The following is a 19,696-nucleotide window of genomic DNA, read 5'->3' as shown; positions in this document are numbered from 1 at the left end:
TTTGGTCTTCACCATAGTGGAGTTTGGAGTGTGACTGTTTGAGGTTGTGGACAGGTGTCTTTAATACTGATAACAAGTTCTAACAGGTGCCATTACTACAGGTAATGAGTGGAGGAGCCTCTTAAATAAGTTACAGGTCTGTGAGAGACAGAAATCTTGCATGTTTTTAGGTGACTAAATACTTATTTTCCACCATAATTTTCAAAAAATATCTTGCTAAATCAGAGAAGGTGATTTTCTGGATTTGTTTTCTCATTTGGTCTCTCATAGTTGTGGTCTACCTATGATGTCAATTACAGGCAAATCTCATCTTTTTAAATAGGAGAACTTGCACAATTGGTGGCTGATTAAATACTTTTTTTCCTCCACTGTAGCAGGAACACATATATAAGATTATCTCAACACGGGGACATTTTTTTTAAACACATCCAATTATGGAAATTATTATTATTCCAAGATTTATTGATTGAAATAAACTTTATGGGAAATCCTCTTTAATCACATTTGTGCAGTTTTCTTTTATGTGAAATGAAAGAAGTGGGAAAAAAGTGAGATTATGCGTTACACTTTGGCATTGTTCATGGGAATTTCTCCTTTCATTCAAGTAAAGCTCTTTAAATAATGTGGCTCACACAAAAAGTAGCAAAAACAATCATTTACAAACATTAGAAAATAAAAAGGATATAACATGATAATATATATTTTTTTTCTCAGTACCATGATTAAAAGGTTTTTTTTTCAGCTAACCAAAACTGTAGATATATTATCTTTATATATCAAGGTGTATAATTTACTAATACAGTATAGTCTTATTAACCCTTGTGACTAGTTCATCCGCTACCCACTGCCTTCCAGATCTTGGCAGCCTCTCTTCTGGTCCTGGGCAGTATTATGTTGGCACCTTTGTAGAGTGTTGAGTGAATGGAAATGGCTGACTGCATATAAGTCAGCCCCCTTTTCTGTCTATATATTGAATAAAGGAGTCTGCTTGGCTATTGAAATAAGCAGCCATCCCCTTCACTCACTGCTCTGGTCAGGTGCTGTCATAGTCACTGGTGGACACAGACCAAAAAGGGCCCCTGCGCAAGAACAATATATGGGCCCTTTGCAGTCCAATAGCCCATCATAATGCACAATTTATCCTGCTTTGGAGGTGGTTGTGGGGCCCCCTTTCCTCCTGGGCCCCTGCACAGGTTGCCCCAATGATATGTCCACCCCCGGTCATAGTAAATGTTCATGTGTTGAGCGCAGAAATGGAACTGAGGCAGTCGGGGCCCAGAAAGCACAGGCTACCGGGGAAAGAAGCCACTGTGCTAATTGGACCATATGTATTGAACTTCATACATAAAGAACATTAAGCTACATTTTTGGTTTTATGGAGAAACTCTTTACCTACAGTATTCTGTGCCCAAATACCATTGTAGCCTCTACTGATGACCTGAAATGTTGCTTTCCTATACAGGAGGAATGTTTTTTTGTGGTGCTCCACTACTTTATATTGTAAATACTCCTATCAACGATCTACACTATAATCAGCATAAAAAAATTGATCTGTTTTATAGAAGATTTTTCTGACCACAATAATATATGTCTATAGTATGAAATACTTGTATCATGCACTTAATATGTTTTTTCATACCAATATGGAATGTATGAGTATTTTTTTAATGTCACTACTAGAATAATAGAATGTAAGGCCAGATTCACAATTCCAATATTCACAGTCTGAATATGGACAGTGTTGAGTGGCTCAGCCGAGGATCTCCTGACCCAACCTCAGACTCATACTGTATCTGCCTATAAGGCTGTTGAGTTCGCGTCAGTAGAGCCATGGCTGGTCCAGACATTGCGGTCCATATACAGCCCATGAATATCAGACATATGAAACAGGCCTCAAAGGGATTGTTCGGTGAAAAAGGTTATCACCTATCCGTAAGATGGGTGATAGCTGGATGATCAGTAGGGCTCATTCTGATATGTGGCAGAGTCGGGAACCCTTATCCCGGTTAGAATGCTCGTCCGCTGCTCCATTCATTCCCTATAGAGCTGCTGAGTGCTGTGCTCGGCTTTTACCAGCGATCTCAAAGAGTGAACGGAGCAGTATCTGATCTGTTACTTCATTCTGTAAAGTGGAAAGCATTCCCCGTCAGGGATAAGAAATTCTCCTTTCTCCTGATCAGTGCAGGTCCCAACGATCAAACTCCCATCAATTTGCAAGTTATCACCACTCCATTGGAGAGGTGATAACTAGTTTTCACTGGACAGCCCCTTTAAAGTCAAATAGACCTGTGTAAAATGCTGGTCTTATGCATAGTTTCAAGTATTAATATAATGAAGCTCGGCCTTCGATTAACAATAGTCATGTAGGCAGCAAAAATAAAAGCATCTTGTTTTAACTGGAAACCACCAACTAGTTGCTGTTGACATCTGTTAATTTCTTCGTCTAATTTTTTTTTATAAAATTGTCTAAAATATTAGAAGGTATGATTGACATATCATTAGCACCTTAAAGAGGATGTCCACTATTTAGGCAACCCCTTCTCAATCCTAATGTTTCCTGTTTTAAAAAAATCAACAGGTATACTCACCTCCAGTGTCGGCATCTGCTCTCCTGGCGATTGTGTTCCAGTCTTACGTCACATGTTATGTGGCCAATCAGTGGCTGCCTAACTCTCCCCCCCTTCAGACAAATAACTGACTGCTATCGGAAGTGAGAATTGCTACTCTCTCCTTTCTCCGGATGTCTGTCTTACTTCTAAAGGTGGGGAGAGTGAAGCAGCCATTGATTAGCCGCAGGACTTGCGTGACGTAAGACTGAAACGAGTGCGAATGCCGACACTGCTAGATCGGCAATGGCAGTGAGTATAAATGTCATTATTTTAAATGGGGGAAAGATAAGGATTCAGAAGGTGTTGTCAAAGTGGAGATTCTCATGTCAACATAAGTAATAATTAGGAAAAATAAAAACTCTTAAGATCTGTCCACAGAAAATAATCTCATTTCGGGTTTCAGGAAAATAAAAATGGTGATTTTCTTATGATAAACTGAAAATATGTGAAAATTTGAAATCAAGTGATTGCTATAGATGTTATATAGATGCTATATTTCAAATATACATATACAGATATTGCCAATCAAAAGGCCGGGCATATATTAAAAGGGCCATCTGGGCTGAATATATTAATGGCCTATCCTTGGGATAGGTCACCAATATAAAATGATAGATTTCCGACACCCGGGACCCCACTGATCAGCTGAGATTTGCTGCAGTGGTGGCAGCATGAAAACACTGAATGGAGCCGAACAGCACAGCGTCCTTTAATGTGTAACGACCGCAGCAAGCTACGCCTGCCACCAGTGCTCCTAGAGCGGATTAGTAGGAGTGCCAGATGTCAGACCCCAACTGATCTGATATTGATGACCTATATGAAATATGAAGCCCAGATAACCCCTTTCATTGTTTAGTAAAAAAAAAAAATATATCTTGGTGATGGAAGTGAAAATTGGAAAAACAAATATCTAGAGCATATTTTCAGAGTGGAATGTGTCAAAAACATCAGTATAATTTGACAAAATACAGAATGTGAAAAATTCCACTGTGCTTCAAGGAATGGCATAGTTAAGTGTGCTGACCATCGCGGCCACCCTGGAGTTTTGAAGGAACAGGGGGACGAGGCTTGGCTATAGATGGAGCCACTTCAGGACGGTTGATGTTAACAGCTGCCATGTTTTTTGCTGCAGTTTTATCCGGAGCCACAGGTTTTTTGTCAAAAGATGAACAAGTCATAGACCGCTGACGAATGGCAGGAGCATGGCGAGTTGCAGGTTCAGGTGGCTTAAGTGGTCGGCTTTGGGCTGTTGGAGGTTGGTGGGAGCCGCTGTTTACTGGACCATATAGAGGATTATCAACCATTTCTGGTACTTCAGGTTGAATTGTGGAACGACTGCAGATAAAAAAAAACATAGCTAAAGTAGAAAAATAGTCATACAAAAAGTGCACATAAATAGATTTAGTGCTCTCTACAGCACAAGCAAATGGAGTATCGCAGCTTCAAGATCCTTAGTAAAAACAATAAAAAAAATTACCCCCCCCAAAAAAATATAAGTTCAAATCACCCTCTTAAAACAATAATAATAATAATAAAAAACACATTTTGTAGTTTAGAAATGTCTGATCTATCAAAATATAACATAAATAAATCCAATCGGTAAACAGTGTAACAAAAAAATATTAAAACGCCAGAATTAAGTTTTTTTTGGCCATTGCAAGGTTGCAATCAGAGGCGATCAAAGTGTAGCGCCCCTGAAGCCATCAGGGAGCTACAAGGTACTGCATCCCCACCAGGATGCAGGGCCTACCCCCTAGGGACCCAGAAGACCAGTGCCAGCGTTAACAACACAAACACTCCAGATAATCCCTGTTTTCCCCAATACCCCCATAGAATGGTACCAGGCTAGGGTTGGACCAATGGATGACCGCCTAGAGGTGGCGCCAATCCAGTCCACTAGACGACCAGGTGGGAGGGGCAGACAGTGGACGGTCAGGGACAGTAGTCGGTAGGAGTTGGTGACAGAGTGATGAAGTGAGCATACGCACTGACAGGAGTGAAACAGTGACCTGAGGGCCCAGGCGGTTAGTTGTGAGTACTCCCGGAACTACGCACCAACAGGGTACAGAATCCTAGATAAGGCAAACACTGCAGGCAGACCTGATAAAATCAGCACAGTGAGGGGACCATCAAGGACCTCACTGACCATGACGTTCGGGACACAGTAGCAACGGGAGAACCGGGGAACAGGACCAGAGACTCCAACCCCACAGGGTTCACGCTCCCGTCATACGGACTGCTGGAAAAGACAACCAAAAGGGGACCCCCAGCCGCTCCAAGCCACGGGGACCCACCAACCAAAGACAAGTGCAGGGGAAAGAACCGGCACTGGGACTAAGGGGACCTGCAGTTGAGACCAGCCGGCCTCGGGTGACCAGTTTCCAGCTTACTGTAAGTAAAAGAACCAGTTACACTGCAACCCCTGGTGTGGCCTACCTTCTTTCAACACCTATCTATGTCACCTATCCTCTAGGGCCTGGCCCTGCTTGCGGAGGGCCTAACATCCACGCTGCCACTAACACCAGTCCCAGTAGTGAAAACAGTGCAGTGGGGGCTCCATCCACATAGCCGCAAAACGTCAAGTGTCGTCACGTGTGAACATTATTCAAAAATCCCCTGTAAATACCCCCCTTTTAAAAAGCATTAAAAAGCACCCAGGGCACGGAACCGGGCAACGGCCACCATAGTGACATTCCCCAGTTATACACTGCCCGAGACCGAGTACCCCATAACCCTGGGCAACACAAAAGCATTGCATCTATCCAAAAACAGTATATGTAAAAACGTCAGCTCAGGGTGCAAAAAACAAGCCATCACACAGCCCCAGATCCTGAAAAATTAGTATGTTACAGTTCTCAGAAAATGGCAACAAAAACACCATTTTCTTTTTTCACAAATTTCAGATTTTTTCCCACTATTTAATTGGAAAAAAACCCCCAAAAAAACAAAAAAAAAACTATATTGGTATCTACAAACTGACCTGGGATATCATATTGCCAGGTGAGTTTTACCATATAGTGAAGATGGTAAATAAAAAAACAAAAACAAAACGTAATAATTGTGGAATTGCACATTCTTTTGCAATTTCACCACACTTGCAATTTTTTCCCCCATTTTTTAGTACACCATATGGTAAAATTAATGCTTTCATACAAAAAGTACAACTCGTACCGCAACAAACATGCCTTCATACGGTTATGGTGACAGAAAAACAAAAAAGTCATAGCTCTTGGAAGAAGAGGAGGAAAGAACATAATTTAAATATGGAAAATAGACTTTTGGTGAAGGGGTTAAATGCAGAATCTGAGCATTTCACTACTTAAAAGCGCATTTAAAAAAATACTGCACCAAGTCTGCACAAAAAAAGCATGAAAAAGGGGAACACATAAAACAGGAATCTCAAACTCCACTGAGTATAAGGGCTGCACATAAAAAAAAAATTATTTCGCATTCTCTGCAGGACAAAGTGACATTTTTAGTGATACCATTTTTTTTTTCTACTCGTATATACCTTTGGATCATGTTTTTTGAACATTTTTTTACTCGTTTATTATAACAAATGTGCACTTTTATTTCAGTTTATATATAAAAAAGTGTCGCGGGCGGAGGAGGGGACGCCGCGCTCTCCCACTGCTCGGGTCCGGCTGCCGCTGCTGCTGCGGCCTGCTGCTGCTGCTCGGTGGCTCGAGCGATGGGCCGGATCCCGGGGACTCGAGCGGCGCTCCTCGCCCGTGAGTGAAAAGGGGATTGGGTTTTTGGGATAGTTTATTGTCCGTGACGCCACCCACGGTTGTGGTGATTTGTTGACACCACCGCTGCTCTGTATGGGAATCCCGGGAGCGGTGACAGGGAGCAGCAAAGTTGTTGGTTCTCCCCTCCGTGGGTAGGGGGTAGTTGTCCCGGGGCCCAGTGATGAGGTGGGTGATGAGGGATGGCGGGGCCGATGCAGGGCTTGGCGGGGTGCAGGGACGCGGGGGCAGCGCTGTTCCTCACGGCACTGTGGTACTCACTCAGCCTGAGACGATGACACAGTTCTCGGTAAAACACACGGCTGGAAAGACGGTTCCCACGGACGGCTGCACTTGCTTTTCCCCAGTAGTTGACGGTGATGGTCCCTTTTCCTGCACCTGAGATGATGATAGTAACGATGGGTTCCCACCGGTAACCCGCTCCCCGGCTTGGATATGAGCCGGAGGAGCCCTACTTTGCCTGCAGGCGCTGGCCCTGAGAAACTGGTGCCCTTTCGGTGGCGATGTCTCTCTCCAACGGTTGGACTGTTGCCTTCAATCGGGACTTGGTTGTTGGGAGACAGTAGTCCCCTTCACTAACGGATTTGGCAAATTCACGGCGACTCCTAGCCTTGCCGGGATCCGAAAGTCCCCTGCCACTGGTGCTGGCTTCACTTTGTATACCGCTCCGGTACCGCCGGGCCACCACCCGTCCGCGGTCCTTTCGGCAACCTCCGGTCAGCCGCTCCTGCGGACAGTCACCGCCGTCTGCTGACCTTGCTGTCTCAGTCCGGGGCACACACCCGGACCAGCTTCAGGCTTTCTCAACTGTCCTTTCTTTTCTGTCACTACTCTCACTGTCCTCCTTTACCACTTCCTTCCTCCTCCTAAACTGAACTGCCTGGTTTTCCCGCCTCCAGGGCTGTGAACTCCTCGGTGGGTGGAGCCAACCGCCTGGCCCACCCCCTGGTGTGGACATCAGCCCCTGGAGGAAGGCAACAAGGATTTTAGGTTAGCTTTGATGTTCCTATCTGGGGTGTAGGGTGTGGTGGTGTTCTGACCTGTGACCCCTGGCTTGCCCAGGGCATCACAAAAGCATTTTTAAATGGTAAAAAAATGCTTTATTTTTTTACATTTTATCCCTTTCTTGTAAGTAATATTGTTTTACAATTAACACAACATAGTAATTTTGGCGAACATCCTGTAGTAATGTGCCCATCTTGTCATCTGTAGTAATGTGCCCATCTTGTCTCTTTTAGTAATATGCCCATCTTGTTGTAATGTTCCCATCTTTGTTCCCATACTGTAGTAATGTGCTCATCCCTGTCCCTTATAGTAATGTGTCTATCCTTGTCTCCTATAGTAATGTGCCCATCCAATCAAACAGTTCGATCTCAGCTTTGGCCAATCTAACGGTTCGATCCCAGCTTTAGTCAGAAGGAGGCAACTACCTGCATGTTAGTTCTTAAGCACAGTAAAAAAAAAATAGTCCTTGAGGATAACCCCTTTAATTGCAGTACTTTATTAGGCTTCCACCCCCCGTGACAGCCCATTGGCACTCTGCAATCAAGTAACGGTTGGGCAGACTGAGGGAGTTCACTACCTCTGACTAAATTATTAGACAATGTGGCTACTAATGACTGTGGGAGCAAAGGGGTTAAGGTGCTCAGTTTGTAAACTGAAGAATTTTTATTATAGCTGGCGACCGCTGCGTATGGATTGAGCTCAGCTGATACATAAAACTCTGTGACTCCCTAGGATGGGATTACTTGAGACCTTTTAAGCAAAGCATTTTGGGCTACATAACATTTATTTTTTACTCAATTTTTTAGTATGAGGAATGAACAAAAAACACCACATTTGGTCAGTTTGTCCTGCTTTAAGTGGTTGGAACCTCTTTGAGAGTACAAATGTCTTACAGTTGTGATTTCAGTGAGATCCAATGACAATCTTAAGCCTGCTTTACACCTTACGATCCAGCATACAATATCGTCTGTGCGGCAAGTTCAATTTGTTTCATGTGCTGCACAAACGATTAACCCCCGTCACACATACTTACCCATCCATACGACCTCGATGTGGGCGGCGAACGTCCACTTCCTGGAGTGGTAGGGACGTTCGGCGTCACAGCGACGTCACGCGGCAGCCGGCCAATAGAAGCGGAGGGGCGGAGCTGAGCGGGACATAAACATCCCGCCCACCTCCTTCCTTCAGCATTACTGGCCGGGAGCCGCAGGACACAGGTAAGATCTGTTCATCATTTCCGGGGTGTCACACACTGCGATGTGTGCTGCCCTGGGTACGATGAACAATCTGACGTTCAATTCTAGAGAAATGAACGATGTGCGTGCGATGAACGTTTTACCATTCAATCGCAATCGCACGTACCTGTCACACACTGCAATGTACCTTACGATGCCGGATGTGCGTCACTTACGACGTGACCCCACCGACACATTGTAAGATACATTGCAGCGTGTAAAGTGGGCTTAAGGCATATTGTGATGTCCTGAAGAAGAAAGTAGGATCCGTCTGTTGGATTTCCACATACCAGATTTTTTCTTGCAGAAAGAAGCTCTTAAGCCCGCTACACACGCTTCAATATATCTCACAATCCGTCGTTGGGGTCAAGTTGTAAGTGACGCACATCCGGCATCGTTTGTGAGGTGTCTGCGTGTGACATCTACTTGCGATCAGGATTGAACGCAAAACCGTTGATCGCAAACACATCGTATCATTCTCTAGAATTGAGCGTTTTGTTGCACGAACCTAGTGAATTGTAACGTGTGACATCCCTCATACGATTTTGGTGTCTGATGCTATGTGCGCAGGTGTGCGCTCTGCACCGCAGCTTAAAAAAGGTCTGCTTCAGAGCGCAGCTGAAAAGCTGCGTTCTGAAGCGCCTCACAATGTCTGTCATTCACTAATCTCTGTCAGTCGGTCACTATCTCTGTCCCTCACTCTCTGTCCATGTCAGTCTATCCCCCTCTCTCATATACTCACCGATCCCCGGCGCTGCACGGCGTTCACACTGCTCCGGCGGCTTTTACTGTTTTGAAAAAGCCGGCCGCCCATTAAACAATCTCGTATTCCCTGCTTTCCCCGCCCACCGGCGCCTATGATTGGTTACAGTGAGACACGCCCCCACGCTGAGTGACAGGTGTCACACTGCACCCAATCACAGCAGCCGGTGGGCGTGTCTATACTGTGTAGTGAAATAAATAATTAAATAATTAAAAAAAACGGCGTGCGGTTCCCCCCAATTTTAAAACCAGCCAGATAAAGCCATAAGGCTGAAGGCTGGTATTCTCAGGATGGGGAGCTCCACGTTATGGGGAGCCCCCCAGCCTAACAATATCAGCCAACAGCCGCCCAGAATTGCCGCATACATTATATGCGACAGTTCTGGGACTGTACCCGGCTCTTCCCGATTTGCCCTGGTGCGTTGGCAAATCGGGGTAATAAGGAGTTATTGGCAGCCCATAGCTGCCAATAAGTCCTAGATTAATCATGTCAGGCGTCTATGAGACACCCTCCATGATTAATCTGTAAATTACAGTAAATAAACACACACACCCGAAAAAATCCTTTATTAGAAATAAAAAACACAAACATATACCCTGGTTCACCACTTTAATCATCCCCAAAAAGCCCTCCATGTCCGGCGTAATCCAGGATGCTCCAGCGTCGCTTCCAGCGCTGCTGCATGGAGGTGACCGGAGCTGCAGAATACACCGCCGCTCCGGTCACCTCCACGCAGGTAATGAAGACAGCCGGCGATCAGCTGAGCTGTCACTGAGGTTACCCGCTGTCACTGGATCCAGCGGTGGATGCAGCGGTGGCCGCGGGTAAGCTCAGTGACAGCTCAGCTGATCGCGCTACTCACCGCCGCTCCTATCACCTCCACGCAGCAACTGAGGTGAGTAGCGCGATCAGCTGAGCTGTCACTGAGGTTACCCGCGGCCACCGCTGGATCCAGTGACAGCGGGTAACCTCAGTGACAGCAGCTGATCGCGCGGCTGTCTTCATTACCTGCGTGGAGGTGACCGGAGCGGCTGTGTGTGCTGCAGCTCCGGTCACCTCCATGCAGCAGCGCTGGAAGCGACGCTGGAGCATCCTGGATTACGCCGGACATGGAGGGCTTTTTGGGGATGATTAAAGTGGTGAACCAGGGTATATGTTTGTGTTTTTTATTTCTAATAAAGGATTTTTTCGGGTGTGTGTGTTTATTTACTGTAATTTACAGATTAATCATGGAGGGTGTCTCATAGACGCCTGACATGATTAATCTAGGACTTATTGGCAGCTATGGGCTGCCAATAACTCCTTATTACCCCGATTTGCCAACGCACCAGGGCAAATCGGGAAGAGCCGGGTACAGTCCCAGAACTGTCGCATATAATGTATGCGGCAATTCTGGGCGGCTGTTGGCTGATATTGTTAGGCGGGGGGGCTCCCCATAACGTGGAGCTCCCCATCCTGAGAATACCAGCCTTCAGCCGTATGGCTTTATCTGGCTGGTTTTAAAATTGGGGGGAACCGCACGCCGTTTTTTTTAATTATTTAATTATTTATTTCACTACACAGTATAGACACGCCCACCGGCTGCTGTGATTGGGTGCAGTGTGACACCTGTCACTCAGCGTGGGGGCGTGTCTCACTGTAACCAATCATAGGCGCCGGTGGGCGGGGAAAGCAGGGAATACGAGATTGTTTAATGGGCGGCCGGCTTTTTCAAAACAGTAAAAGCCGCCGGTGCAGTGTGAACGCCGTGCAGCGTCGGGGATCGGGGATTGGTGAGTATGAGAGAGGGCTGTTAACTTCAGTAACTTAGGAGATTAGCGGTCACCGGTGAGTCCTTCACTGGTGACCGCTAATCAGGGCGCGACACAGACAGAGCCGCAGCATGACCGTGAAGTCGGGTGAAGTTCACCCGAGTTCATTCTGACAGTGCGGCTCTGTCTGTGTCTGCTGTCATCTGCCATTCAGCTCTGCTACATGGCTGTCTGTGTCTGCTGTTAGCGGCCATGTAGCAGAGCTGAATGGCAGATGACATAGTAAAAACGCATCCCTACACATTACACACGCTTGTCAAGTCAATAAATAAAAAAAAAAAAGGTGCCCAATGCATACGTCACAGAACACATGATCTAAAGGATCGCACACAAAATTGACCAATTTAACATAGACTACTAACGCACGTGTGACAGCAAATGAACGACCAACGTGCAATCTCATAAGATCCCGTATGCAACCTGGGCGTGTCACATCGCAAATGCGATTGTACAACTAATTGCAACGTGTAAAGTGGGCTTTAGGCTATGTGCGCACTTTGCTTTTTACCTGCTTTTTACCTGCTTTTTTGCTGCTTTTTCAACTGCAGCGTTTAATGCCAAAATGGTTGTGTTCTGCTTTTCAAGCAAAGTCTATGGGAATTTGGGTTTCTTGTCCGCACTTTGCAGTTCAAACTGCAGCCTTTTTGTTGCAGAACTTTGGTCAAAAACTCAGCTTTGCAGTGCAAAACCCAAATGGCAAAAACAATTGTCATGTTTTTGTTTTTGCCATTTGGGTTTTGCCCTGCAAAGCTGAGTTTTTGACCAAAGTTCTGCAACAAAAAGGCTGCAGTTTGAACTGTAAAGTGCGGACAAGAAACCCAAATTCCCATAGACTTTGCTTGAAAAGCAGAACACAACCATTTTGGCATTAAACGCTGCAGTTGAAAAAGCAGGTAAAAAGCAAAGTGCGCACATAGCCTTAGAAGAATCCTATCCCATCTATGTATCTATAGCCAGCATTATTCAAGATAACATTTATCAATAGCACTCACATGGAATCCTGATGACGAATATTCGGAGCTCCTCGAGGATTGTTGCAAGGTACAAACTTTTGACTTTGTGTAGAAGAGCGAGCGGGGGGTGTGATTGGTGTGTCTCCGCGACCCATCACTGGGGAACTTGGTTTGCTTCGTTGCTCGCTTCCTTTAAATCCCTGTGGGGTATTTGGAGGACTCTGTTTTACCTGGTTACTTATTCCCTGGGCTGCAACATTATGGTCTGTACTGAAAACAGATGAAAGTATGTTAAGTACCAAAAATGTAAGTGAAAAAGCTTAAATATGAGACTAAAGATACATAAAGACATAAGAGAAAAGTTTGCCAAATTTCCAGATTTTATCGGCAGGCGCCTATCGTACCAATCGGACATTTTGAATTTTAAGGACCTATTCTTTGTTTCCATAGAAGATAAGGAGAATTGTCTGACAGCAGCTTCTATTTTCTCTCTGAAGATACACTAGACAAAAGTATCTAGACATTAAACATATTTCCTATAAAAATATAATTTAATTTACCTAGCTCTTTGTAACATTGTTTTTCCTCTTTTTTTTTATACGTTTTTGAATACAATGTTACTGTAGTGCTGAAGATGAATTATTTGCATTTTTTTTAATTTACTTAAAATTTTGGTTATATGGCTTATATAAGAAGATTGTAATTAGCTTTATGCCATGGAGTGATTGTGAGGATAGCGGAAGACAGGGTCCTAGGGCGGCTTTGCACGTTGCGACATCGCAAGCCGATGCTGCGATGTCACACGCGATAGTCCCCGCCCCCGTCGCAGGTACGATATCGTGTGATAGCTGGCGTAGCGAACATTATCGCTACGCCAGCTTCACATGCACTCATCTGCCCTGCGACCGTCGCTCTGGCCGGCGACCCGCCTCCTTCCTAAGGGGGCGGGTCGTGCGGCGTCATAGCGACGTCACACGGCAGGCGGCCAATAGCGGCGGAGGGGCGGAGATGAGCAGGATGTAAACATCCCGCCCACCTCCTTCCTTCCACATATCCTACGGAAGCCGCGGTGACGCCGGTAGGAGATGTTCCTCGCTCCTGCGACTTCACACACAGCGATGTGTGCTGCAGCAGGAGCGAGGAACAACATCGGACCGTCGCGTCAGCGTAATTATGGATTATGCCGACGCTGCACCGATGATACGATTACGACAATTTTGCGCTCGTTAATCGTATCATCTAGGCTTTACACACTACGATGTCGCCTGCGATGCCGGATGTGCGTCACTTTCAATTTGACCCCACCGACATCACACCTGCGATGTCGTAGTGTGCAAAGCCCGCCCTAGAGTCTCACTAACCTCAGTTACTCCTGATGGTGGAGATGCCTGAGTCCTGTGCCTTGCTATGCTCCTGACCAGTACTACTCTGATACCTCCCTCCATCACGGAAGGACAGGGCAGGAGTGTGATGGAAAACAGATAAAGACAAACAAAGGAAAACCAAAACTCTGACACACTGCAAACACACAGGAATACACAATGAAAGACTTAGGAGAAAAACAAGAGCAGGAAAGTAACAACAAAAAGACAACAAGGGTTAACTCCACAACTGCACTCAGCAACAAGTATAAATCACTAGATAGTCTGGATTACAACACCACATCACAAGACCAGCTAAGATAAACTATACCTGCCACAGGTGGAAGGATCTAACCAGCATATATAGGAGGTGAGTAGATGTGATTGGCTTCTCCACAACATGTGATCAAAGGAGGTCTTAGAGTGGCCTAAATCATATGTCGCGGGCGGAGGAGGGGACGCTGCGCTCACCCACTGCTCGGGTCTGGCTGCTCTGCTGCTGCTGCTCGGTGGTGGCTCGAGCGGTGGGCCGGATCCCGGGGACTCGAGCGGCGTTCCTCGCCCGTGAGTGAAAAGGTCTTTTTCCGACTCCTCCTCTACAGGGGCGGGGTTTCGGCTTTCGCGCCTCCACTGCTCGTGGAGGTGGTGAGGTTGTGACACCACCGCTGCTCTGGACGGGGATCCCGGAAGCGGTGACAGGGAGCAGCGTGGATGTTGGTTCTCCCCTCCGTGGGTAGGGGGTTGGTTGTTCTGGGGCCCGGTGAGGGGTAGGAATGGATGGCAGGCGGGTTACGGGGCCTGGTGAGGTGCAGGGTCGCGGGGGCAGCGCAGTGCCGCACGGCACGGTGGTACTCACTCAGCCAGTAATTCACACGGAGTCTCTGGTCAAACAAACGGCTGGATGGACGGGTCCCACAGACGGCTGCGGTGTTTCTCCTCCCGGCAGGTTGATGGTGACTGCCTTTCCCTGCACCTATGTTGTGTTAACAGTTCCAATGGCTTCCCATCGGTAACCCACTCCCCAGCTTGTGATGTATGCTGAGGGAGCCCCTTTTGCCTGCAGGCTCTGGCCCTGGTAACTGTAGCCTTGGCGGTGACTGTGTTTCCCTCTACGGTGTGAGCTGTTGCCTTCAATCGGGTCTTGAGTGCTGGGAAACCCCGGAGGTTCCCTTCGCTAACGGATTTGACCAGTTTAACGGCGACTCCTAGCCTGGTCGGGGTCCGTAAGCCCTGCCGGGTGGTGCTGGCTTCTCTTTGCTCTCCGATCCGGTACCGCCGGGCCACCGCCTGTCCACAGTCCTTACGGTTCGCTCCAATCGGCCTCTCCTGCAGACGGTCACCACCGTCTGCCAACCTTGCTGTACCGTCCGGGCCACACACCCGGACGCCATCAGACCACTCCTCTACCACTTCACTTCCTCTCACTTCAAAACTGAACTCTAATCTGACTCCTTTTCCCGCCTCCAGGACTGTGAACTCCTCGGTGGGCAGGGCCAACCACCTGGCCCACCCCCTGGTGTGGACATCAGCCCCTGGAGGAAGGCAACAAGGATTTTTGTGTTTGGCTTCGGTGTGCCTAGCCGGGGTGTGGGGTGTGTTGGTGTAGTACCTGTGACGACCTGGCTTGTCCAGGGCGCCACATTCCCCCTTAGTAAAATGCAGACCGTCCGCGGGCTGCCCGTCCATCACCGGTTTTATTTTTGTTTAACTGTAAAAGATAAAACAGTAAAAACATTTAAAACACAAGCATTTTTTCATTCTTCCCACATCGGGAGGTACGGTACTTAAACGTTATCAAACATTTTTAATAAGTAACGGTTACGGCTTCCGCTCTTCTCTCACCCAAGCAACCTGGCCCTGATGCTGCCCCTAAGCAAATGGGCAGCACCCCTTGACCCCAGTCCATCACCAGGCTGCCCGAGCGGGTTCTGTCCCTTTCAGAAGACCCACGTCCATGGGGAACTCCTGAACCCCCAGAAGGATCGCCACCGGTTACGGTAGTGGTGGGCCTGGGCCATCCCTTTCCTCCAGGCCCATCCTCCAAATCAGCCTCTCCAGAGGCGATCACGGTTTCAAGCCCAACATTTTTATTTACATTCCACAAGTTCGTGGTTGCCCTGCAAGTTCTCGGGCTTGTCCGTAAGCAGTTCCTTACGCAAGGATCAAAGACAGTCCCTACGGGGACAACAGTTGCCGGCAACGACCGGTTCAATCAAAATTGCAAATCAGGTAAACTTTCCTTCGGTTGATCATTCTTATCATTCAAAAGCTTCTAAACTGTACTGGGGGTCCCAACAGGGACAACTTGCAGCGGAGCTCCGCTGACTTCACTTTAGGTCCACTGTGGCGACCGGAGGAGGGGGCTGGGCTGGTACTTGGGCCTCTTGACCGCCCCTCAGCTTCGCATCCAGCGCAAACCAACCCCTCTCCCCACAGTGCCTGGTGTATTGGACCAAATCCCCCGGCATCAGGTTGCGGCCCGGGTGGTCCTCCGGTAGATGGGCGTTGACGTCCCGTTGGGCCACAAAGACTTCGGCCTCCAGGCCCGGCTCATATATAAAACCATAGCCCCGACGGACGTCGAACCTCCTCACTTGCCCTTCATAGAGCAGGCCCCGGACACGGAAGGTGGCTTGGCGGAGGCTTTCCTTCTCTTGGATCGTGCGGGCCACCAGCTCCGCCTTCCTTCTCTCCCTCTCGGCAATCTCCAGGCCCAGCGGTGTCGGTTCCCTGTCCCAATACGGGGCCGCTGCGGGCCCCTGCGCACGGGTCGGGCCCCGCGAGACCTCCTTGATGCTGCCCACCACTGGCAATCTGGGCGGAAGGTCCCGCGGTGACTTGGCCTGGGGTGCTGCCTTACAGCGGCGACCTGGCGCAACCTCAGCCGAGGTGTGGGGAACGGGCACAGGGATCCTCTCTCGCTGAGCCTCCGTCTCCTCCTGCACGAGACGGGCTGCCGGGGCCGGTACGGGGTCAGGCACGGTCGGCGGTGCCTCCGGTTCAGCTTCACCAACGGGCTCGGCCTTTGGCTTCTTCCACGGAAGCGGTTCTGGGAGGTCACGGACTTCTGTTGCAGACCGGTCCGCCAGGGCGGATTGGCGGGGTACCGCAACCGGTTGTGACAGTAGCGGGCCTAGTGACGGGGCAGCGGCAGCCAACAAAGGTAGCGGGGGAGGTAGCAGGGCGAGCGGGGCGTAGACCGGGCCCCTCGGCCGCGATGACCGACCCGCTAGGGGTACAGGGGCGTGGGTCACTTACCCGCCTTTCCAGAACTCCCTCCTCCTCGCATCTCCGTATGGCCGCTACCACCTCCGCCATGTCGGCCTCCCACTCCTCTAAGAGGAGCTGCACCTGGATCTGTTGTAACTGGGCAGTCCGGACCTCCACCCACGCCGCGGTTCCGGGCGCGGGGACTACGGTGCTGCGAGGCGGTTGGTACATCGCTGCGGCGGCCTCTTCCAGGAACACCAAGATGGCCGCAGGGTCCTGGCGTCCCTGCTTTTATAGCCGTGAGCTACATGTGGCCAGACGCCATCCGTCCCCCTTAGTCTTTTTCCGACTCCTCCTCTACAGGGGCGGGGGTTTCGGCTTTCGCGCCTCCACTGCTCGTGGAGGTGGTGAGGTTGTGACACCACCGCTGCTCTGGACGGGGATCCTGGAAGCGGTGACAGGGAGCAGCTTGGATGTTGGTTCTCACCTCCGTGGGTAGGGGGTTGGTTGTCCCGGGGCCCGGTGAGGGGTAGGAATGTATGGCAGGTGGGTTACGGGGCCTGGTGAGGTGCAGGGTCGCGGGGGCAGCGCGGTGCCGCGCGGCACGGTGGTACTCACTCAGCCAGTAATTCACACGGAGTCTCTGGTCAAACAAACAGCTGGATGGACGGGTCCCACAGACGGCTGCGGTGTTTCTCCTCCCGGCAGGTTGATGGTGACTGCACCTATGTTGTGTTTACAGTTCCAATGGCTTCCCACTGGTAACCCGCTCCCCAGCTTGTGATGTATGCTGAGGGAGCCCCTTTTGCACGCAGGCTCTGGCCCTGGGAACTGTAGCCTTGGCGGTGACTGTGTTTCCCTCTACGGTGTGAGCTGTTGCCTTCAATCGGGTCTTGACTGCTGGGAAACCCCGGAGGTTCCCTTCGCTAACGGATTTGACCAGTTTAACGGCGACTCCTAGCCTGGTCGGGGTCCGTAAGCCCTACCGGATGGTGCTGGCTTCTCTTTGCTCTCCGATCCGGTACCGCCGGGCCACTGCCCGTCCACTGTCCTTACGGTTCGCTCCAATCGGCCTCTCCTGCAGATGGTCACCACCGTCTGCCAACCTTGCTGTACCGTCCGGGCCACACACCCGGACGCCGTCAGACCACTCCTCTACCACTTCACTTCCTCTCACTTCAAAACTGAACTCTAACCTGACTCCTTTTCCTGCCTCCAGGACTGTGAACTCCTCGGTGGGCGGGACCAACCGCCTGGCCCACCCCCTGGTGTGGACATCAGCCCCTGGAGGAAGGCAACAAGGATTTTTGTGTTTGGCTTCGGTGTGCCTAGCCGGGGTGTGGGGTGTGTTGGTATAGTACCTGTGACGACCTGGCTTGTCCAGGGCGCCACACATACATAGCTGTTATTTGGCCAACAACTATTTGTTCCTACCGTCTTATACATATGAACGAGATTTGGTGGAATACAGGGGCGTACCACCATAGCAGGAAACAATGCTGCCGCTATGTGGCTCATGAGTTGGGGGGGCCCGGTGCTAAGCAGCACCACTCCCATACCTTTTTCACTACCTGCCATCTACATTTCAACAGTATTTGACTCCTCAGAAAGCAGACAATTGTTAAAAATAATGGTAGAACTAGGGCCATTGCTAGATAAATACATCCAAGTCCAGTTCAATGGATTTTATCAGTATTGATACGGATCTCCACTGCAGGTTTTTTTTATGACAAACTGCATTTTCTAAGCACTGCAGCACATGCGCACAGGTAGTTTGGGGTTGCCAGACATAGCCCGGCGTAGTGCATACCTTAGTGGAGTCATGGAGGAGAATATTCCCCCCTGTACTGACATACATTCTGCACACTTTGTCCAAAACAGCAACATTGGTACAGGCAGTGCTTAGACAGCTCCGAGTCATGTGGGTCTGAGCCTGAACAATAAGGAGTGGTATAGGTACAACCACAAGTCATGATCCCATCCACCCAGAAGAGCTAATGTTTTCCTCCTGATCCCAATTACTGATCCACTGGACTAAACATTCAGACAAGAACTTTACATTACCTTTGTATAATTATTTATGTTATTTTTTTCTATAAAAGCATCTAATTTATTTTTTTTTAAAACCATCAAAGGTTCCGACTGTGATCAACTCCAGGGGTTGACTAGTCACTGCTGGGTCCCTGTTACACCATTCAGCCTGTGCGTCTGAGTCTCAGTGCAGCCGGTATGGTGACATCATTATATCTCACCTGCTGTGCGGAGCCTCAGTCCACATGCTGCTCGGAGCAGAGCAGAATATCATTGAGGGAACAGGGCTAAGTGAATCGTGTTTTATTTTTATCACTCATTTGTAGGGGGCAGTGAGGCCATCATACTGTGTTGTGGGGACTAGTGTGAGAGCATCATACTGTGTGTGTAGAGGTTTGTGGGGGGGAATAATACCATGTGAGGGCTATCATCCTGCACTGGGGAAATGTGGAGGCCATCATACTGTGTGAGGGGTATCATACTGCACTGGGGGAATGTGGAGGCCATCATACTGTGTGAGGGGTATCATACTGCACTGGGGGAATGTGGAGGCCATCATACTGTGTGAGGGGTATCATACTGCACTGGGGGAATGTGGAGGCCATCATACTGTGTGAGGGGTATCATACTGCACTGGGGGAATGTGGAGGCCATCATACTGTGTGAGGGGTATTATACTGCACTGGGGGAATGTGGAGGCCATCATACTGTGTGAGGGGTATCATACTGCACTGGGGGAATGTGGAGGCCATCATACTGTGTGAGGGCTTTTATACTGCACTGGGGGAATGTGGAGGCCATCATACTGTGTGAGGGGTATTATACTGCACTGGGGGAATGTGGAGGCCATCATACTGTGTGAGGGGTATTATACTGCACTGGGGGAATGTGGAGGCCATCATACTGTGTGAGGGCTATTATACTGAACTGGGGGAATGTGGAGGCCATCATACTGTGTGAGGGGTATCA

The 19,696-nt window shown here is 48.8% G+C and overlaps 1 protein-coding gene across 2 annotated transcripts in view; it reads right to left on the bottom strand.

The window, feature by feature from the left end:
* Window positions 1-339: 339 nt before the first annotated feature.
* Window positions 340-19,696, bottom strand: part of INPP5D (inositol polyphosphate-5-phosphatase D) — a 284,565-nt gene continuing 265,208 nt past the window's right edge. For both annotated transcript variants that reach the window (XM_075340896.1, XM_075340897.1), the window contains 2 exons: window positions 12,165-12,395; window positions 340-3,944 (listed from right to left, as the gene is read on the bottom strand). In XM_075340896.1, coding sequence (XP_075197011.1) covers window positions 3,620-3,944; window positions 12,165-12,395 — 556 coding nt within the window. In that variant the 3' untranslated portion in view covers window positions 340-3,619. The remainder of the gene's footprint in view (window positions 3,945-12,164; window positions 12,396-19,696) is intronic.

Source organism: Anomaloglossus baeobatrachus, chromosome 3, assembly GCF_048569485.1.
Source record: "Anomaloglossus baeobatrachus isolate aAnoBae1 chromosome 3, aAnoBae1.hap1, whole genome shotgun sequence".
NCBI classification, from domain to species: domain Eukaryota; kingdom Metazoa; phylum Chordata; class Amphibia; order Anura; family Aromobatidae; genus Anomaloglossus; species Anomaloglossus baeobatrachus.
The sequence above is the reverse complement of the archived record's forward strand: the minus strand, read 5'-3'. Positions and strand labels throughout refer to the sequence as shown.